Source organism: Neovison vison, chromosome 9, assembly GCF_020171115.1.
Source record: "Neovison vison isolate M4711 chromosome 9, ASM_NN_V1, whole genome shotgun sequence".
In the NCBI taxonomy this organism is placed as follows: domain Eukaryota; kingdom Metazoa; phylum Chordata; class Mammalia; order Carnivora; family Mustelidae; genus Neogale; species Neogale vison.
The window spans coordinates 9966563-9989434 of record NC_058099.1 but is presented as its reverse complement, the minus strand read 5'-3'; the positions used below and the strand labels follow the sequence as shown (position 1 = coordinate 9989434).

Below are 22872 nucleotides of genomic sequence, written 5' to 3'. Positions count from 1 at the left end.
GCACCAGGTGGGAGCAGGTCAGAAGGCTCGACGGGAAAACTCCTCACCTTTCTTCAGCTGGAAAATCTCCTGCTCTTTCTGGAGAATCACCTGGGTTTTTTCCTGCAGAGTCTGCTCCTTCTCCTCTACGACAGCTGTGAGGTCAGCAGCCTTGGACAGAAAGACCAACAGGACGTGGTTGGCAGCAGTCACCCTGTCTCCCCCAGAAGGAATCTCTACTTTTCCCCTACCCGTGGAAGGGGCCCCGTGAGTCCCTCCCTGCAGTCCATAGCCTGGAACACCTGCCAGCTCAGCTCTGCTGGTCTGGGCACTCTTGGGGCCGCTGCCCACCTGGCCTATGCTGGGCCTCCCGGATATGTGGCTGTCCTGCCTGGCCTTCTGGGTCCTGACTGCCTGCCACATGGCCGGCATTTGATATACCCCCTGAAAGGTGTAATTATCCTAAAGCCTTTCCAGAGGCAAGTAAGACTCACATTTGTTAAGGACTTACTGAAGGCTTAGGGCCCATTAACTACCAGGTCTGGGACCTGACACTAAGTCTGTCTGAAAAAGAAGGCATTTCCCACCCTTCCCACTGACAGCTCAACTGTATTATGCGGTCTTGGGGGCCTGCGGCCAGTGATGGCCCCCTCACAGAATTAAGAGTCCAATAATGGGGAACCTGGGTGGCTCAGTCGGGTTAAGCGGCTGCCTTCAGCTCGGGTCATGATCCCAGGGTCCTGGGACTGAGCCCCGCATTGGGCTCCCTGCTCAGCAGGGAGTCTGCTTTTCCCTCTCCCTCGGCCTCTGCCTGCTGCTCTGCCTACTTGTACTCTTTGTCAAATAAATAAAATCTTAAAAAAAATTTTAAAAAATTAGAGCACAGTAGATACCCGGATATGACTTTTCGCCAGGTAAGCTTAAGAACAATAACTGACCATCAAAAATCAAAAAAGGCCTATCCTGTGGGGTGAGGCTTTCTTTATAACACTTTTCTCCTACCTTTCTAGAGACCTCAGGGGAATCACTCAGTGGATGGCATTCCTGAGACCTAGGTCCAGCCCCATTGCGTGTCCTGGACACACAGGGAGGGAGGCTGGTCTACTGAGGCTGGCACACCCCACTCCAGGGCTCACACCCCCGCGTCCGGAGGGGCTACCTGCTGCTGGAGCTCCTCCCTCTGCTTCCGCACCTCGTCCAGGGCTTGAGCCATGGCCACACTCACGATTTCTCTTTGGCTCCATTCTTCCTACGATACAGAAAACAGACAGGAGACTGCATCTCAAAACTCGTTTCACAGTTTTTAGCTGTGCGCTACCTGAAGCCCATCAAGGATACGGTCTTACAGGGCCAGATTAACGTTCGTCTTGGCTTCTCCAGGCGCCCGGGCTGCCCTCTCCCCGCAATGCCTTCTGTATCCCTTCAGGAACTGTCCTGCTGGGCAACCCACCAGCCTCTCCGCAGATGGGCACACTGCAGGGGGTTGGTTATCCCCTGGGTCAACCATCAGATCCTGGGCCAAGGTTAGGGGACTGAGAACCCGAAGAGAAGAACTGGTCTAATGAAATCAACACAGGACAAGAAGAAAGACTCCTAATCCCAACTGAACGGACTAGAGCGACCCAATTACGGGAAAAATAAGAAGCAATTACTGAACTGTAATAGGACAAAATGCCACAAACTCATCAAAATTATCTATTTTATAGAACAGAAAAAGGCTCTGCGAGGTTCATGTGCCTGCGGTCCCACAGCTAGCGGACAGCCGGGCTGCAAGCCTGCATCTGCCTGAGCTCAGACTCCGCCGCCCAGAATATCTCCTACGTGGACCAGGGCTGCCTCCTCAGCCTTCCCCAGAGCACAGGAACTATCTCCGGACAAACAGAGCAGTCCTCTTTCCTGCGACAGAAGCCGGGCTCACTGCTCAGTCCCCAGACTTCTCAGGTGCCTTTGTTCTGGTCAGAGAAGTTTGTTTTTCCGGTCAACCCAGGAGCACCGGCATTTCTGGGGGGAAGAGCCTCATCACTGTTCCTCCCCGCTTCCACCCTGCAGCTCCAGGTGGTGTTGGTAGGGCTGCCAGTACCCAGACGCCCATCTTGTGGCTACCGAGATAAGCATGTGGTTCAGACCTGGCCAATCACAGTACTGCAGCCCCTGGCCAAACTGACCTGTCCAACGGGAGGCTCTGTCTCCTCAGAGGGACCAAAGTTCCTTGTTATATCAGACGCCTTTTTTAGAAGGTGAAGCCTCAGGGGAGAAGCCCTCTTTCCGGAGCTGGCATGTTACCAGCTTGGAGCTGCTATGGTGATGTCCACTCAATTTGTTGGCCACAGTGGGCATCGTGGAGAAGCAAGGCCAACAGCTTGGGTAACTGACAGGGCAGGACACAGCACGACACAGGGAGAAAAGAGACCTGAGGCCCCACACCCCTTGGTTCCTGTCGGACAGGTCTTTCTGGTTCTGGGAGCTACTTATCTCCCCTACTGACACTTCCCTTTCCACTGATGCTGTTACAAGTTGGTTCATGGAAGGAGAGGCCAGCCTCCTGGCCAGGGGCGTTCTGGCTCCAACCATGGAGTTGTCAGAACTGACCTTCCGTTGAGTCCATCTCTAGTAAAGACGAGAACAACGGGTGCCTGAGTTCAAGCGGAGGGACCCTGCCCCACCCGCAGACAACACCCCTCCTCATCAGAGGTGGCTCTGTTGACGCAGGAGATGCAGCTTTGAAACCCTGGCCCTGTGGGGGCAGAGGGCAGAAGCTTTTTCTGGGGAGAGTGAGCAGGGAGCTCTGGCCGCCCGTGTCTGAGAGGGCCGGCAGGCCGACTGAGCGAAGGCCAGGAAAGCAGACGAGGGCAGGAACTGGACTCCAAGCCCCTCCCTGCCAGGCACCGCCCGGGGCACTCTTCCTCGGGGCACACTGGGCCCTCAGGCTAATCCTCTTGAAGGCAAGGGGGAACAGGTTCGGTTTAAAAAAAAGAAAAAGGAAACTAGAATCCCTCAAGAACCAGCCAGTGAGGGGCCAGCTGGCACGCAGAACGGAGGCCACATGGCTGTGAGGTCCACACTGCGGCCACAGAGCCACACCCGGCCCAGGACTGTGGGACTCAGGCCCCGGGCACTGCTCAGCCTGGCGCCTGTCACCGGGCTCCCCGCCTCCAGCAGCTCTCTGCACCTGGGAATGCCTTCCCGGAGGGAATTCTAAATATGTATGCACCTAAAAATAGTGCTTCCGAACACCTGAAGCAGAGATCGGCAGAATGAAAGAGAAAAAGAGACAAATCCGTGATCATAGCTGGAAGAATCCGCATGCCACCCTTACTAACTGATGGAACAGGAAGACAAAAAAGAAAAATCAGAAAACACAGAGACTTGGACAATACTTTCACCCAACTTGATCTAAGGGGCACTTAGAGAATGCTTTCCCCTCCCAGCCGCAGGGCGCTGAAATATTTCCCCAGACAGACTACAGGCTGGGTCATAAAACAAGCCTCAGTAAATATCAAAGAACTGAAATCAGTGTGTGTGTTATCTGACTATAATGCTATTAAACTAGAAATCTAAGATATTGAGAACATTCCCCAAGCGTACGAAAATGAACCACACTTCCTAACAACCTGTGTGTGTGCTGGTTTTTCAAGTTACTGCCTACCGACCTCGCTCCCCCTTTTATATTCTGCTTTGCCCTGCTATGCCCGGGACCCAGCAAACCCCACTTCTGCTCATCGAGCTGGTTCCGTATGAGTCTCCGCCAACAGGAGGAGCTCGAGGGAGCCTGGAAGGCACCGGGACAGAGCACAAGACGGGCTTCCCCTGTCAGCTTCGGTTTCTGTGAGCAAGGCTGCTTCACGGGCAGCAGCAATTTTGTCCTGAGGCAGCAGGTTTTTCCCAAGAGTGGGGCTGACTTCATTCTCTGCCTTGTTCCTCCGACACACACCAGGCACACACTCAACAGCGTCCCTCGCTCAGAGGTCTGTGTGTCAGATCTACGGGGCTCTTTGTCTTAATTCCTAATAATTCCACCTTTTGGGGGGAAGATTTTATTTATTTATTTGACAGCAATCACAAGCAGGCAGAGAGGCAGGCAGAGAGAGAGGGGGAAGCAGGCTCCCCGCTGAGCACAGAGCCTGATGCAGGGCTCCATCCCAGGATTCTGAGACTGTGACCTGAGCTGAAGGCAGAGGCTTAACCCACTGAGCCACCCAGGCGCCCCATAATTCCACCTTCTTTGCTTTGTTCCCTAAGTTGTAGCCATTCTTGCAGTGGCTACCTTTGTGATAGCTTGTAACTGTTTCTGTGAAAACCTTACATGAGAATATAAATTCTCAAATAACCGGTATGGTTCTTTCCCCTGACTGGACCATGATGGACACACGGCAGGACAGATTTTCCGTTTCTTCTTGTGTACATTAGTTGCAATGATCATTGTCCTCATTCTTTCTTACCGCCTTACATCTTACCTGGGTCTACCTAGAATTTTCCTTCACCTGAACGATGCTCTCTAGCACTTCCATTCACCCTACTTGGATTTGTAAGAATCCTCACACCTGTGCCTGTGACTTGACAGCTTTCAGCAGTTTAGAAACTTCTTAGCTATTATCACTTCAATAACTGCTTTGGTCTCAGAGCGCATGGGGGTTCAGTCAGTTAAGCGTCCAACTCTTGATTTCCACTCAGGTCATGATCTCAGGGTTGTGAGATCGAGCCCAGCATCGGGCTCTGTGCTCAGCACTAAGTCCACCTGGGATTCTCTCTCCCTCTGCCGCTCTCCCTGCTCTTTTTTCCTCTAAAATAAATAAATACGGATGCCTGGGTCGCTCAGTCGGTTAAGCATCTGCCTTCACTCAGGTAATGATCCCAGGGTCCTGGGATCGAGTCCCACATTGGTCTCCCAGCTCGGCAGCGAGTCTGCTTCTCCCCCCCCCGCCTCTCCCCTCAGCTCCTGCCAGCTTTCTCTAAAATAAATACAAATCTTCTTTAAATCTTTTTAAATACTAAATAAAATCTTTAAAAAAAAATAACTGCTTCAGTCTCACCTGTGCATTCCCCTCTGAGCTCCCACTGACCAGGGCCCCCCAGGATCCCGTCTTTAATCCTGCCTTTTCTGTGTTTCTCTCTGTCCTTCCTTCCACTTCACTAATTCTCTCGAGTCCTTTTTTTTTTTTTTTTTTTAAATTTTATTTATTTATTTGACAGACAGAGATCACAAGCAGGCAGAGAGACAGGCAGAGAGAGAGGAGGAAGCAGGCTCCCTGCTGAGCAGAGAGCCCAATGTGGGGCTCGATCCCAGGACCCTGAGATCATGACCTGAGCTGAAGGCAGCGGCTTAACCCACTGAGCCACTCAGGTGCTCCAATTCTCTCAAGTTCTAATTGGCTCTTAAACATATTTTTTTAAAACGTATTGTTTTTTTAAAATAACCTTCCTGAAATATAACTAACACCACCTGCACAATGTGGTGAGTTCAGGTGAAGCCATCACCACCATAAAAACCGTGAAAATATTCATTACCTCCGAAGCTTCCGTGTGCCCTTTTGGAGTCTACCACGTTCTTTGTTCCAGCTCTACAGGCTATGGTTCTCACGTTCTAATTGTTTCCCTTTAAACACTACTGTCTTTTAGAGTAATTTCCAAATCTCTGCTGAAATTTTCAATTTTGTCCTTTATGCCCTTAAACATAGTAAGTGATTTGATATCTGAGCCTCCTAACAGGTCTTCCTCCTTCTCTACTTGCTTCCTTTCCAGAACATTTTTCTACAAAGAGCCAGAGTAATTGTTTTAATACAAAACATCTCCCTCAACCCTCTCAGGCCCCATCCTTCTTCAGGAGCTTTGTATCGTCGCTCAATAAACTTTGCTGCTCACCAAAACCAAACACAACAAAACGCTGCACGAAACTTCTTCCAGCACGTTTTTTGCTTAACACTTGCAACTACTTCCCTGCCTGCCTGCTCTCGTCTTGCTCTTCCGCAGCCAACTGACCGGCAGCCACACCGACCTTTGTGCTGTTCTTGGAACAAACTAAGCTTTTTTCTGCCTCAGAGATTTTCTATTTGCTATTTCTTCAGTCTGGACTATTCCCTTCCCAAACGTGCACACCACATGACTCAGGGCTTGTGCTCAAATACCACTGTCGCCCTCCCTAACCCCCCTGTTTACAAGAGCCCCCTCCTCCCTACTCTGTCCCTCACTCTGCTTACTCTCCGCAACATCCAGGACCACGGATTGGCTGCCGCCTCCAGTTATAGGCTCCGCAGGGGTCAAGTTCTGCCTGTTTTGCTCCTGTCCCAGCATCTAGATTGGTTACTACCCGTACTCCAAGGTCTGCTGAAGGAACACATGGAAACAGCTCGGACCCCAAGGCACAGGCTTCCCACGGTTCGGTGCCTCTGCCCGAGCAGCGGCCTCATGCAGTCGAGACTGCTCTGAACGCGTACTTCATGCAGACCCGCAGCGGGGGATGTTCTGAGGAGGCCTCTGCCAAAAGGCCCACAAGATCCCCGGGTCATGACCGAGTTGGGCAAGCACTGCAATGATCCATCATCTAAGGGCTCCTTTGAAATGGGACAGAGGAGCCTGGAGGCCTCTACGGAAGCGGCAGAAACTCCCTTTCCTTTGCATCCAGTTATGTCCAGGCAGAGACGCGGGCGACGTCTGATGAAAGCGCCAAGTTCTCAGGAGGGAAAGGGACAGTCCAGCAGACTGTCCCTTCATCTCTACACATGGCCTCCGACAGAAACGGGTAAGGTCCTTACGACCTCTTGCTTCCCTGGTCCCACGGGAAAGCTCAATGACACTGGTGCTGACGGCATGACTTTCAGGCCATGTGGATGGTGACCCAGAGGGGGAGCGGGCTGAGTGAAGTCAGACCAGCATCGCTTCGAACTAACCACAGAACTTGGACAAATAACTTCTCCTCAGAGCCTCAAATGACATTAAGTGCAAAATGAGCCTAATTCTTCCTACCATCCTGCGTCACTGAGAGGAATTAATGAGGTGACAATTTCCAGCAAATGTCTAAGAGAACTGTTGAACAAATGCTAGTTCACGCCCTCTCCACTTGGGAGTACAGAATGTTCCCTGGGCTGCCCGGAACACACACGTAAAAGACAGGCCACTGCCATGACACGCTGGTGCCACCAGATAAATACCTTTAGCTTCTTCAGCTCAAGCTGGTGGTGTTGTAAAGAACATTCACATTCATTCTTACTTTCTTTGAGGGCTGCGTTTTCTTGCTCCAGCTGTCTCTGTAAATTGAGAAAAGCATGTGTGAGAAGAAAAGGTTTTACCCTATTTCCCCAGGGCACCGTCCTACAGACACGGAGCCTTTTTTTTTTTTTTTTAATTTATTTATTTGATAGACAGAGATCACAAGTAGGCAGAGGGCAGGCAGAGAGAGAGGAAGGGAAGCAGGCTCCCTGCTGAGCGAGAGCCCGATGTGGGACTCGATCCCAGGACCCTGGGATCATGACCTGAGCCGAAGGCAGAGGCTTAACCCACTGAGCCACCCAGGCGCCCCGACACGGAGCGTTTTTAAAATGCACCCCACCCTGCATGTTACTGCAGGGTCAGGAGGATCCGGCCGACATAGGCCTCGCAAGAAGAAACATGGCACCTGACCTGGAAGATGGGGAACGGGGAGGGGACCAGAGAGAGGGCGAGACCACGCCAGAGGAACCAGAACACTGCAGAGACACAGTGGGAAGAAGCTGAAGGGGCTGCTCAGGAAATGCCGGCAAGTCCCTGCACCACCCCAAAGCAAAGCAAAGCCATCTGTTTGGGGTTTGAGAAAAAGCAGCCTTTTTACAGCCAATCTCATGAGCAGGTGCCTTGCTGCAAAGATGAAAATGGCTCCAGAAAGTGGTTCCCTCATTCGACGGGGGCGCTGGTCTTCTCCCGTCAATGCCCTGGCTGCCCAGCACGCAGGAAGCCGGCGCTCCCAGCCGGGCCTCACCCTCCTCCCCACTCACCACCGCCTGCTCCGCGGCCGTCTGCTCAGCCGCCCGCGCTCTCTCCAGGGCAGCGAGCTGGGCCTCCAGCGTGCGGACGCGCTCCATGCCCTGCTGCTCCCGAGCCAGCACCTGCTGCTGCGCCAGGCTGCTCTCCCTGTTTGCGGCGGCCTATGGGGGGCGGAGGACAGGGACCCATGGGGATGACGAGGAACCCCTTCTCTCCCTCAGTGATCCGAAGATGGGTGTCCAGTAGAAACAACTCTCCTTCCTGACCTCTGGTCTGGGTGCTGCTGAGGTCCCCACCTGCAGCTCTGCCCACTGCCCCTGGCCTGTTCAGAAGCTGACATCTGGCACTGGTCTCAGGGCTGGGGGGACACTTTGGGCACCAGCCAGTCCGAAGACACAGCCCTCCTTCACCCTACTTGGTGCTCACTTTGACAGCTGAGGCTTTTCCTGGGGAGCCAGTGTAGATCTTCTTCAACTTATGATGGGGTTGTGGCTCGATAATCCCATCGTTAAGTTGAAAACATGAAGTCAAAACAAGCATCACAGCTTAGCCTAGCCTACGTCAAATGCTTAGAACAGGGGCGCCCGGCTGGCTCAGTCACGCACTGCATGTGGCTCGATCTTGGGTTCTGAGTCTGAGCCCCACACTGGGTGGAGAGATTATTTAAACATAAAATCTTTAAAAAAATTTGTTTTTAAATTTCTCAGAACACTTACATTAGCCTACAGCTGGGCAAAGCTTATTTTATCCTGAAGTGTTGAACAGCTCATGTAATTTAGTGAATGCTGCTCTCTCAGTGAAAAACTGAAAGGTTATACAGGTACAGAACTGGTTGTTTACCCCGAGATCGTGTGGCCGCCTGGGAGACGGGCTCCCTGCCACTGGCAGGCACTGAGGGAGAGTACTGGACTGCCCTTCGTTAGCCCAGGAGAAGCTTAAACTTCAAAATTTAAGTACAGTTTCTACTGAAGCCAGACTGATTTTGCATCTCATAAAGTCGAAAAATCACAGAGCTGAACCATCATAAATTAGGGACCATCTATATAATACAGCGATGGTGAACAAGGGCTTTGACCTAAGAAAGTGAGGGTTTTGCCATTTACTAGCTGGGACACCACCACGACACTGGGTTATTGATCCAGTTTTTCTGAACCAGCATCCTCTAGAGAACGAGGCCAACTGCACGCAGGTCTGCAGCAAGGACTGAGTGAAACACGGGCAGGATACTCAGCACAGCGGCTGGAACGGCAAACGTGCAGTAAATATTGTTTCTAGCTCTCTAGCTTCTAACCCAACACCCCACGTGGGGCTGCGACAGCTGGCCAAGCCCTTGCCATGTTCTCCCCAGAGCGGGGACCTGTTCTCCGCAACCCTGGCTGCGAGCCGCCCCTCTAACAGCCCCGGACCGAGGCTGGACCCTCCGGCCAGCCGTCAGAGGGGAATCAGGCTCCAATTCCTGGGGTAACTGGGCTCCGCCAGCAGGTCCTGACTCACCCCACGCGCACTGCCCACCTGCTTACATCCAGCGCCACGACCATATGGAAGGTCGGGTCCAGATACCTCGGCAGAGCGAGTTGGGGCAGCGGCAAAGGCATAAAGGGCAAGCCCTGGGGGCCCAGAACCACTTACGAGCTCCTGAATCCGAGCCTCCTGGGCCGCCGTGACATCCCCGCTGTGCTTCAGCTTCTCCTCCGATGCCAGCAAGCTCTGCTCGAGTTCCTTCACCTGAGGGGGAAGAGGAGCCTTCTTTCATTCAAAAGAAGCTGAAGCGTGGTAACAAATGGCTTTAAAAAATTAAATCCATTTACATCGTAAAACGGGTACATTATAGAAAAGTTTTATAGAAAAAAGACACTGATATATCTACCATTCTGCAATGCCGCGAGTCTAACATCTTTTCCTCTGGTGCATTTTTGTAACTTTTTTTTTAAACAACTCTGTACACAACTCTAGGAAAACTATGCATTTTTCCTCCTCACTCAAGGTTCCTTCTGCATTCCCACGTGTTCTTCAGAACTTAGATCGTTTATCTCAAGGACACCTAACGATCCACTGAACCACGGCCGCCAGTGCTGGCTCCACGGCGGTTCCTGCTCGCGCATCTGAGACAACACATTAGTGAACGTCCTCACCCAACATTCGGTGACCTGGTTTGAGCCACTTCCTTAGGACACATTCCCGCAAGTGGGATGACTGCTCGTGGCACAAACTTTCACTCATTCCACAGACATCAGCCCGTCTGACTTGGCACTGGGCTGTGTGGCCGTCCCGCGGACAGGACCACACCCGGTCCACCCCGCTGGATGTGGCTCTCCAACGGGGCATTCTGATCGGGTTTGAGCCATCTTTGCCCTGGTAAAGTCCTCTTGTTTGTTGAATAAGGTCTGACCTTGAGTAAGTTTATTATTAAAACATAAATACAAGGGAGGTTGCAGTTTTGTCAAGGGGAAGTAGGTACTTAACGAGGGAAGGAGACTTTCAGGTCTCATGGTTCCTCATAAACATTCACATGGAACACTGAGCTGAAGCAACCCCCGGAGAATGCTGTATTTCCACAGAGGAGGACGGTAAAGCTACTCATCCAGGATCACGAATTTTATTAGTGGTAGAGCCAGAACTGAAGCCTAGTTTTTTAAAGTCATGGGTTCAGAAAGCAGCTACCCAAGTCTCAACTTGGAGGAAGCAATCAAGAAAGATTCAGATCCTCCAGAGATTAAGCACAGAGTTATAATATGACCTGGCAATTCCACTCCTTGGTATAAACCCAAGAGAGATGAAAGTAAAAGTTCACACAAAAATCTTGTTCATAGCACCACACTAATGTTTATTATTCACAGTAGCCAGAGGGTGGAAATAACCCAAAAAACCATTGACAAATGATGGGTTTGGGGGCACCTGGGTGGCTCAGTAGGTTAAGCGTCTGCCTTCAGCTCAGGTCATGATCTCAGGGTCCTGGGATCAAGCCCCGTATCGGGCTCTCTGCTCAGCAGGGAGCTTGCTTCCCCCTCTCTCTCTGCCTGCCTCTCTGCCTACTTGTCATCTCTGTCAAATAAATAAACAAAATCTTAAAAAAAAATGACAAATGAAGGGATAAGCAAAACATGGTACATATGAAGGAATGAAAGCTTTTTAAAAAAAAACTTATTCAGCCCTGGGGCACCTGACTGGCTCAGTGGTACAGCATATGACTCATGATCTCGGGGTCATGAGTTCAAGCCCCATGTGTGGTGTGGCATTTAATTAAATTTTTAAAAAGGGCTTATTCAGCCTTAAAAAGGAATGAAATTCAGACACATGCTACAACATGAGTGAACCTTGAAAACATACGTCAAGTGAAATCAGCCAGACACAAAAGGCCACATTCTGCATGATTCCGCTAATATGAGATTACTAGAGTAGTCAAATTTATAGGGATAGAAAGTTGAATGGTGGTTGCCCAGGCTGGGGGTGGGAGAGAGTGGGAAGTCAGTATTTAATGGGGACAGAATTTCAGTTTGAGAAGATGAATACGTTCTGGAGATGATGGCGGTGATGGTTACATAACAGTGTGAATGTGCTTCATGCCACTGAGTTGTACCCTAGAAATGGCTGAAATGGTAACTTTTATGTCATGTTTATTTCATTACAATAAAAAGAGAGATATTCAGAAACAGAACTGAATTCTAATAAAACAAAGCAAACTGTATGAGAAATACAGAGCTTCAGGCGTATTTATCAGGAGATAAGATTTTAAAAATGAGCTAAGTATTTGCTCTGATCTGAGTGTTTGCGCGCCCCCATATTCATGTGGAAATCCTAAGGCCGGAAGTGACGATGTGACAGTAACAGGAGGTGGGGCCTCTGGAGGTGCTTAGGTCACGAGGGTGGAGTCCACATGATGGGATCAGGGCCCTTATGAAAGAGGCCCCACAGAGATCCCTTACCCCTTACACCACTTCACCCTCACCCACTGGCAAACAAACAAGCAAATGGTTGGACGAGGCAGCCATGCAGATGCAGAACCCCGCATGCGCTCTGGGGGAGTAGAGCATGGGACAGCCCCCGCAGGAATGCTCTTGTCCTACTTAGTCACATTAGGTCATATGCATTCTCTGTCCTGGAGGTGACAGGGACAAGGCTGCTGGGTGCAGTGTAGCCTGTGGGGAGAGGGGGTGGCGGCTGCGGCAAGCAGGATGTCTGGCATCCGGAAGGTAGCCACCAAGTACAGCAGCGAACACAATGACGTGGACATGGACGTGGACACGGACCCAGGGGAGTGGGTGAAGGGGACCATATGCGTGGCACTGCAGCGCTTACATAACTTGCACATGCGCGCGCACAGCGAGGCCGCCCACTTTAAGGTAACCCCACACACAGGGATCTGTATCAACTCCCTCAGAATGGGTTCCAGTGGGAGGGAAGGGAACAAGGATAGAAGGGAAGAAGCAAGCGAACAGTGCTATGTGGAACCACGGCGCTGATGAGGCAAGAATGAAGGTAACACGGGCCTGCGGAAATTAACAGCCAAAACAGTCCCTTCCAAAGAAAACCTCTGAGCTCAGCGGGTTCTCCCCCAGTGATGTCCAACCAAGCTACCACCCAGACACAGAAATCCCTGCGAGTGAGGTCAGTACCCGAGTCTCCAGGACGTCAATGGCCTTGGCCTGGCTGCTTCTGGCTGCCAGGAGCTGCTGTCTGGTATCCTCCAAATTCTGCTCAGCAACAGTTTTCTGTAAGTTGAAAGAAGAGTAAATGAAAGCAGTCATTTTTCCACTGAATGCTTGTTGATGTCTACTATAGACTGTGATTTGTTTGAGGCACAGGGGACACAAAGGCATTAAAAATAACAGCTGAGATAAAAATTCACCTATCATGAAGTACACATAGATAAATCTGACATACTCCTTTGACCTTGAGCCTGAGGCAAAGACTAACAAAAAAATCAAGAGAGTACAATTAGTGCCTGCAAAAATGCCTACAGCAGGCCACTCGCTGCCTCAGGAAAGTGGGTGGCTTCCTAATTCACAGGTGGCCTGGGGTGGGTGGAGGGGGAGTACACAGGCAGAGTCATGATCAGTGGAGTTGTGAAACAGCCTGGGACATTCGGGGAGCTACAACTTGCAAAAAGCTACAGCAATGGTGGATTCAGGTCAAGAAATAAGACTAGAAAGTCTGGCAAAGGGGCAGATGATGGGAACCTTTTTATGCTGCAGAAAAGAGTCTGAATTCAATTCGGTAGGCAGTATTTTTTAAAGTGGGGTTGTCCACACACTGGTGTTAGATTACCTTGGTGAGGGAGGGAGGTGGTTGCTAACCTTGAGGTCTAACATCCGGCCTACTGAAAATGGGATTCCTGGCAGCAGGAATAGATTCTACACAAAGTGCCCAGGTACCTCCTGTGCACACTAAGCTTTGTAGTAAGGATGCTGGCCCAATACCAAGGACCATGATATTAAGAGCTGAAATACACAGAGACCCTACTATGTTTTAGAGTTACATTCCACACACTTCACATACTATAACTCCTTGAATCCTAACAATTCTATTGCTTGGTACAATTATCCACCCTATTTCACAGAGGAGAAAACACAGATTCAGTTACTCTCTCTAAGTCACCAATTAGTAAGTAGAAGATACGAGATACAAACCTAGGTAGTCTGATTCTAGAAATCAATTTACACCCCAAACCCAAGCTAGACGCACTGTAGGCTGCAGGGGAGCTGCGGAAGAAGGTTAAGGGAGCGAGGCGGCCAGGAAGAGCAGCTCGGCAGTGGGCGCGGTGGGCTCAGAAGACTGTCTCGGGGTTGAGGGAGGAGACTTCGGCTGCCGTAGGCCAGTTTGGAGACCCTGCTCTGGACTAGCCCAGAGTTGCTGGAAGCCCTGAAGTACAACACTGGCAGTGGAGATGGAGATGTTTAGCTGAAAGCAAGACTGTGAGGATCTAATCTAGGCCCAAGACCTCGGCTTTGTCACCTTTGTCACGGTGAGGTCAGTCACTTGGATACAAAGAGAAGGAGGAACAGAATATGGGCAGAGAGGGGGGCCTGAGTGGCTCAGTGGGTTAAAGCCTCTGCCTTCGGCTCAGGTCATGGTCCCAGGGTTCTGGGATCGAGCCTCACGTTAGGCTCTCTGCTCAGCAGGGAGCCTGCTTCCTCCTCTCTCTCTGCCTGCCTCTCTGCCTACTTGTGGTCTCTGTCAAATAAATAAATAAGATCTTAAAAAAAAAAAAAAAGAAAAAAGAAAAGAATATGGGCAGAGAATGGGCTCAGGCCTGATGAGAAACCAAGTTCACCTACACTACTGGGGAAAAGGCCAGTCTGCTCAACAGCCTCGCTCAGGAAAGGGGAGTCTCCTCACTGCCGAAGGCGACTCTTGCTCACGCCACAGGCAGGCAGTGACGACTGGCCGGCAGCCACTGGAAACCGCGTGTGGAAGAGAACGGGGAGCTAAGATAAGACAGCCCGAGTGGCATGAATCAGCAGGTGGGTGATGCCACTCATTCCTGAGCATCTCTGAATGAAGCTCTCCTTTTGCTGAGGAAAACGCGGCCTACACAGGCGACAGGTGGCTGTTTTTGCTGTAAGCAGGACAGTCAGAAGTTGGAGGGAGTGCTCGTCTCTCCCAGCTGCTTGTAGACCTTCTGGCTCCGTGGCTCTAAGACTGTAGGAACCTCCAGGATTCCCACCCCTCCCCAGCAGTGGCTGTCCCAGAGAGCGGCTGTCCCAGGAGAGCGGCTGTCCCAAGTTACCTCTTTCAGCAGTTCTTGCACGTGTTCTTCTCCTGATAAGTTCTGCTCTAGTCTCTTCTCCAAGGACGAGACCTTCTCCTGCAAATGGGTGATGAGTATTTCCTTTTCTTGAGTCTCAGCAGTGGCCTACAAGTGAAGCAGAGATTATATTACACTCTAACCCCTTTCTCCCTCCCACTTCCTGTCTCCTCTTGGACCATCACGTTTCCCTGAAATTCTGTTCTCAACTGCCTCTCGGAAGAATACACAGCTATGAAATCTTCCTTGAAAAGGGACACAGAAGATGCCAGACCAGAGCCCAGCACCACCCGGCATCCGTTCAGACCTAGTGCAGCAAGAAGCAATCACTCTTCAACTAAGCAACTAACAATGTGGGAAAGAACAAGGCTATGACCTCGGTGGAATGCAGCCAAGACCCTGAGAAGATGCTCCTCTTCTTTAAGACAACCCGTTTGTACTGTCGTGATCTACTTCCTCTACTCTCACTAAGCACACATTTAATTCTACTAGTGCATCCAGCAGGACCTACATCTTTAGCCCAGATGCCAAACTTGGCAGAGGTAATCCCACTCAAGAAGGTCCCCACAAGCCCTACAAATGATCAACAGAACAGTGTTCCTGGAAACGTGCGGCTGGGTGAAGCAGTAACGATGCCAGCGCCGTTGACTGTAGGGCTAAGGGTGAACTTCGAAACCACAGGATCACATACACGCTGCCTCCCAGCACAGGAATCAGGGCAGAGCCACTGCACACCTCACACCCGGGTCCCAAACAAACAGCCATCTACTTTGTCTCAGGCTCTCTCGGGCAATGATGGTGGTGGCGGTGGCAGCTCGGGACTTGGTTCCTCTGTTACCAATCTTTCAATGCTGCTTAACGTCAAAACAGAGAATCCAGGAAACTTTGATTACACAAGTTCTTAGATCCCTAGTGGTCCCTGCATCCACTGACGATGCCCATTCTGCTCTCCAAAAAAAAAAAAAAAAAGTTGTATAGGGGATGCCTGGGTGACTTAGTTGGTTAAGTGTCTGCCTTCAGCTTCGGTCATGATCCTGGGATCCTGGGATTGAGCACCGCATTGGGCTCTCTGCTCAGAAAAGAGTCTGCTTGTCCCTCTCCCGCTGCCCCTCCCCTTGGCTCGTGCTTTCTCAGAAAAAAAAAAAAAAAAAGTCTAAAATAAAAAAAGTTCTGGGGCGCCTGGGTGGCTCAGTGGGTTAAAGCCTCTGCCTTCAGCTCAGGTCATGATCCCAGGATCCTGCTCAGCGGGGAACCTGCTTCCCTTCCTCTCTCTCTGCCTGTATCTCTGTCTACTTGTAATTTCTGTCAAATAAATAAATAAAATCTTTAAAAAAATAAAGTAAAATTTAAAAAGTTCCTATAGCATCAACATCTTACTGTGAAGACCTGTACCTCCTTATAGGCACTCTGCTTCCTCACTTTATGCTTCTGTTGATGTATCTTGAGCTACAGACCTTTATGTTCAGCTTGGAAGCCCGCCAATCTCTCCTCAGAATAAAATGTTGCAACTTGGGCTTAGGGTTTTAGGATGAAGCACTCGCCATTCTAAATTTTCACAGGGGGGCACATGGGTGGCTTAGTGGGTCAGGCGTCTGACTTCAGCTCAGGTCATGATCTCAGAGTCCTGGGTCTGAGATCCGGACCCAGGATCTGCATCAGGCTCCTCACTCCCTGCTGTCCCCCTTGCTCTGCCCCTCCCCCACTCGTGCGCGCATGCTCTCTCTCTCAATAAAGTCTTTAAAAACAAATAATTCTCACATGGGTGAGAGTATAGGCAGTAGTGGATTCCAGAGACTGAACTCTGTAGATTCAAGTTTCCATAATTCAGTAAACTTTTATCAAGTCTATACTGCGTGTAGTCTTCTGAGGATACAACCAGACAAAGTTCCGGACATGGAAGCAAGGGTGCTGCTGGTAAAGACACACAGACACACAAAGAGTTATGAAACAATACAGTCACGCTGCAACACAGGGAAAGACGAGGTGCTCTCTCAGAGTCAGGAGGGATTAACTGTGGAAATCGGCTCAGACCTCCTGACTAGGTAAGTAAAGGGAGAAGGGGGTTGGGGCAGAATGAGCATTCTGGGTAAAGCGCAGCACATGCAAAGAGGTGAGGGCCAAGTTCAGCATGACTAGGAAAAAAGGAGGAGAAGTAAAGACAACTCCAAGTCTATAACTTAGCTGCCTGGTGAAACAATACCACGACACCAAACAGAGAAGACAGGGAGAGAGAGTTTGCTAGGAAGAAAAACAGTTTGGCCATGACGGCCAGTCACGGTGGGTCTCTCACTAACAATGGAATCTCCTAATGCGGAGCAGGATACGGCAGCAGCAGCCAGAGTATGCATAGCATGAGGAAGCACTGCCCAGGCACCCTGGTCCTCAAGACAGTCCTTCACTGTGTCCATTTATAAGGACACTCAAGCTTAGGAACTAGTCCAAAGGCACAGGCCAGTGATAAATTAAAGATTCAAATTCAGGTCTTCTGGAGCCAAAGCCTGTACTCCTTCTACTACACATCTATGCAAACTTGAGAGGTACAGGTGACTCTACAGTGAAAACCAAAGTTTTGGTGTTAGACAAAGTTAGGGACAGAAAAAGAATCAGTAACCAATTTCCATTTAGTCTTCTTGTACACCATATTCCATATGAAACTGCCCTCTCTGGGTGCTTTTTCAACACCTTATATGCTACATTATCCTTAATGGTGAGAAATTCAAAGCTTTTCCATTAAGATCACGTACAAGGCAAGGATGTCTCCTCTCATCAATCCTTTCCAGTACTGTATTAGAAATCCTTGCTAATGTAATAAGACGAGAAAAGGAAATACAAGTACATAGACTGGGAAGAAAAACCTGAAATTGTCTTTGTTAGTAGATGACATGATCATCTATCTAGAAAAATCCAAATAAGTTGGCAGAAAACTCCCAGAAATAACAAGTGGTTACATAAAGGTTGCAGGATACAAGGTTGTTATACCAAAGCCAACTGCGTTCCTATGTACCAACAATAAACAAGTGCAATATGAGATTAAAAAACACAATCACTATTTACATCAGCACTCCCTAAAATGAAATACGTAGGTATAATCTAACGAAATAGGTGGAAGATCTATGTGAGAGACACTACAAAACTCTGATGAATAAAAAAGAACCAAAAATGAAAACTAAATAAATAGATAGTCCATGTTCACAGATAGAATGACTCAACATTGTTAAGCTATCAGTTCTTCCCAACTTGATCTATAGATTCAATGCAATCCCAATCAAAACCCCAGCGAGTTACCTTATGGATACCAACAAAATGATTTTAAAGTTTCTATGGAGATGCAAAAGACCCACAAAAAACAATACAATATTGATGGGAAAGAACAAAGTTGGAGGACTGAGGCTACCTGACGTCAAGACTTATATGAAATTGGTAATCAAGACAGGATGGTATGGGTGAAAGACATATAGATCAGTGGAATAGAAGAGAGAGCCCAGAAAGAGACCCCCACAAATATATTTGGTTGATATTTGACAAAGAAGCAAAGGCAGTACAATGAAGCAAAGACAGCTCCTCAACAAATGGGGCTGGAACAAATGGCATCCACAGGAAAAAAATGAATCTAGACGTAGTGACCTTATATTCTTCATAAAAATTAACTCAAAATGGATCACAGAACAGTAAAACTCAAAACTATAAAACTCCTAGAAGATAATATAAGGAGAAAACCTAGATGACCATGGGTATAGTAATCATTTGTTAACTACACCACTGAAAAATAAATAAATAAACAAACCACCGAAGGCATGATGCACAAAGGAAATTACTGATAAGCTAGACTTCATCAAAATCAGAAACTTCTGCTCTGCTAAAGACAATATCAAGAGAATAAGAAGTCAAGCCACAGAGTAGGAGAAAATATTTGCAAAAAACTTACCTGGTAAAAACTGCTATCCAAAATATAAAAGAAACTCTTAAAATTCAACAATAAGAAAACACAAACAACCCAACAGAACAAGGCAAAGAATAAAAAAGGTGTAAGAATCTGAAACAAACAAAACCATCATTATTCACAGATGACTGCTACTTAAGAAACTCAAAAAATCTGTAGACTAGTTATTAAGCTTGTAAGAGTTAATAAACTGCAAAAATAATCAATACACTGGGTGTATTGATGGGTGGCTCAGTGGGCTAAAGCCTCTGCCTTCGGCTCAGGTCATGATCCCAGCACCAGGCTCTCTGCTCGGCAGGGAGCCTGCTTCCTCCTCTCTCTCTCTGCCTGCCTCTCTGCCTACTTGTAATCTCTCTCTGTCAAATAAATAAAATAAAATCTTTAAAACAAACAAACAAACAAAAAACAGATCATGTTCTTGGATAAAGAAAACTCACATCATAAAGTAATCAATGCTCTCCAAATGGATCTACAGACTCAATGCCATCCAATCAATATCCCCTAAAAATTTTTTGAGGAGTCTGACAAGCTGTTCTGTGAAAGAACAAGGGACCAAGAATATTCAAAATACTCATAAAAAAGAATCAGGTGAGGAGATTTATCTTACCAGACACTAGGACTTGTCCTAATACCATAGCTAGTAAGGCAATGTATAGTATCATGCAAATACCACAGTGGCGTATGGCCCAAAGCCCAATAGTTCCATGTACATTTGGAAACCTGAACCTGACAAAGCTGACATTGCAGACTGGTGAGAAAAGAACAGATTTTTCAGTAACTGGTATCATAATTTTTTTTTTTTTTAAAGATAAAGATCCCCTTCTCAAACCAAAATCATAGCTTAGGTGTATTCAAAGACTTGACTGTAAAAAGAAAAACTATAAAATTTCCTATATAACAATATAGGAAAACAGCATTATGATCCTGGGTTAGAAAAGATTTCTTTAAAAACCAAGAGTCGGGGCACCTGGCTGGCTCAGGCAGTAGAGCACGTGACTCTTGATCTGGGGGGTCATACAGTTCAAGCCCCATGATGGGTGTAGAGATTACTTAAAAACACACATAAATGAAACGGAAATCCCACTGAACAGGGGAATAATTTTTTTAACAGTAAATAAATAAAAATAAAAAAGCTAAAGTGTGAACTTAAAGGAAAATAATAAATTGAACTATACTAAAATTAAGAGTGTATTTTTAAAAAATTTTTATTTATTTGACAGAGAGAGAGAGATCACAGGTAGGCAGAGAGGCAGGCAGAGAGAGAGGAGGAAGAAGGCTCCCTGCTGAGCAGAGAGCCCGATGTGGGACTCCATCCCAGAACCCTGGGATCATGACCTGAGCCGAAGGCAGAGGCTTTAACCCACTGAGCCACCCAGGCACCCAAGAGTGTATTTTCATCAGAACAGATCAAAAAGGGTGTGAGAACAAGACAAAAACTGGGAGAAGACATTTGCGACCCATATAACTAACAAAGGAGCATAGCAGCCAGGATATATATAATGAACTCCTATAATCAAGGAGAAAAAGAAAATGCAGAACAGGCAAAAGAATTGAATGAGTACTTCACAGAAGAACAATAATGACCAATAAGCATGAAAAGATAGTGTTACCTCATAGTAATCTGGGAAGAGCAAATTAAAATCAAGTTAAGAGGGGCACCTGGGTGGTTCAGTGGGTTAAAGCCTCTGCCTTTGGCTCAGGTCATGATCCCAGGTTCCTGGGATGGAGCCCTACATCGGGCTCTCTGCTCAGTAGGAAGCCTGCTTCCCCCTCTCTCTGCCTGCTTCTCTGTCTACTTGTGACCTCTGTCTGTCAAATAAATATACAAAAAAATCCCACAAAATCTTTTTTTTTTTTTCCAATTTATTTATTTTCAGAAAAACAGTATTCATTATTTTTTCACCACACCCAGTGCTCCATGCAAGCTGTGCCCTCTATAATACCCACCACCTGGTACCCCAACTTCCCACCCCCCCGCCACTTCAAACCCCTCAGATTGTTTTTCAGAGTCCATAGTCTCTCATGGTTCATTCCCACAAAATCTTTAAAAAAATTTTTAAAAAATCACATTGAGATAATATTTCATACAGTCTAGACTGGCAAAATATTAATGTCTGATAATACACCATGGTAGCAAGGGAACAAGTCAAGCAATCCCTTATATGCGGCTGTGGGACTGTGTGAATTAATATAGATACTATAGAAAAAAACTAGGCATTATCCAGAAAAGTTGAAAAAGTACAAAAGTTTTTAAAAAGATTTTCAAAATTTTTAAAAAGGTTTTATTTATTTATTTGAGAGAGAGAGAGAGAGAGAGAGAGAAAGCGCGCACTCGAGAGAGTGCACAAGCGGGGGGCGGGGATGAAGGCAGGCATATGAGAGAGAGGGAGAAACAGGCTCCCTGCCGAGCAGAGAGCCTGATGTGGGGCCTGATCCCAGGACCCTGGGATCATGATCTAAGCCAAAGGCAGACACCCAACCAACTGAGCCACCCAGGCGCCTCTAAAAGATTTTATTTTTAAGTAATCTCCACACCCGGGTGCCCGGGTGGCTCAGTTGGTTAAACGACTGCCTTTAGCTCAGATCATGATCCCGGGATCCAGGGACTGAGTCTCACATCGGGCTCCCAGCTCCAAGGGGAGTCTGCTTCTCCCTCTGACCTTCTCCCCTCTCATGCTCTCTCTCACTTTCCCTCTCTCTCTCAAATAAATAAAATCTTAAAACGAAACAAAACAAGTAATCTCTACACCCAATGTGAGGCTTGAACTCACAATCCCAAGATCAAGAGTCTCACATTCTACTGACTGAACCAGCCAGGCACCCCCAAGCTTTCCACATCTTAAATGTACTCTAGAGTAACTTGCGCAGGTAGATGAAAGTTCGCAGTAGCCTTGTTGGTAATAGTAAAAGACCAGAAACACCGCAATGTTGATGGTCAATGGAACGGATACATTTTGGTAACCTCATACTACATAGTTGAGGAAAGAACAAATCACAGCTGCATGACCCATATGCACGTTTTTTAGGAATACAATGTTGGGCACCAAAAACAAGTTTTAAGAATACCAACAGCAGGGGCGCCTGGGTGGCTCAGTGGGTTAAGCCGCTGCCTTCGGCTCAGGTCGTGATCCCAGGGTCCTGGGATCAAGCCCCGCATCGGGCTCTCTGCTCAGCAGGGAGCCTGCTTCCTCCTCTCTCCCTCTGCCTGCCTCTTTGCCTACTTGTGATCCCTCTCTCTGTCAAATAAATGAATAAAATCTTTAAAAAAAAAAAAAGAATACCAACAGCATAATTTATGTAATTTTTAACAAGCATGAGAGACAACAGAAGATACATACAGTTTAGGGATAAAATATAGCAAATTTATAAAGCAAAAACTAAAAAGGGAACAGAACAGTTTCTAGATTGTTTACAAAGGAAAAAGAAATGGGATGGAACAGTGAATGGCACATGGGGAAGCTCAAAGGGAAGCATATTATTCTTTTTAACCTGTGGGTTAGCTACATAGGGGTTCACTGCCTTGTTATACTTGCTATCTGAAATAAATGTTCCATCTATTCAATAACGATAAGGACAACAAAAAATCTGACTCAAAACTCACGATCTTTGTGAAAAAACTGTCTTTCCTCTGGCACTCGTAGCCCAATGACTGACACCATCAGCCGCTCAGTTGATCAATCATCACCGAAACTTCCTTTTCTCTTGTTCTTCTCCTACATCCATTACATTAGCAAGTGCGTCAGTCTCCTCATGATTTCATACATCTGTGTACTCCCCCATTATCTTCATCGCCACTCTTGTCAAAGCCACCATCTCATGCTTGGACAGGTACAAGAGCTTCCTACCTGGAAACCCATTCAATGGTTGCCTCCCCAACCAACCCGTTCCTCTGTCCTCAGTGTGTCCTCTCCTCCAGTTCCCTGAATGGGCTCTTCCTACTGCCTCAAGGTTTCTGCTTGCGGCAGACTGGTTCAAACTGCTCACTGTTCTTGCTTCAAATTCTCTCCCACTGCCCCTCCCCAGCTAAAATGTTACTTCCTCAAGGGAAGTACTGTCCGACTCCAAGGCTAGATCTGATCTGATGCTGTTAAAGGATCCCACATCATCCTGTAGTTTTCCTTCACGGCACACATCATGGTTTGCAAGGGATGTACAGACTTCTCCTCACACAAGTCTTACTCTACTATAATGATGCTCTAAGTCTCTGCTGCACTTGGACTAGCAGTTCTCAAGGGATGAGGGTGGGGTTGGTCAT

General features: G+C 47.9%; 1 protein-coding gene across 6 annotated transcripts in view; it reads right to left on the bottom strand.

Annotated features, from left to right (window-relative positions):
• GOLGA1 (golgin A1) overlaps positions 1 to 22872 on the bottom strand; it is a 47744-nt gene that overhangs the window by 8134 nt on the left and 16738 nt on the right. For all 6 annotated transcript variants that reach the window (XM_044264922.1, XM_044264927.1, XM_044264924.1 and 3 more), the window contains 7 exons: positions 14660 to 14785; positions 12546 to 12641; positions 9562 to 9657; positions 7944 to 8093; positions 7125 to 7220; positions 1139 to 1228; positions 48 to 150 (listed from right to left, as the gene is read on the bottom strand). In XM_044264922.1, coding sequence (XP_044120857.1) covers positions 48 to 150; positions 1139 to 1228; positions 7125 to 7220; positions 7944 to 8093; positions 9562 to 9657; positions 12546 to 12641; positions 14660 to 14785 — 757 coding nt within the window. The remainder of the gene's footprint in view (positions 1 to 47; positions 151 to 1138; positions 1229 to 7124; positions 7221 to 7943; positions 8094 to 9561; positions 9658 to 12545; positions 12642 to 14659; positions 14786 to 22872) is intronic.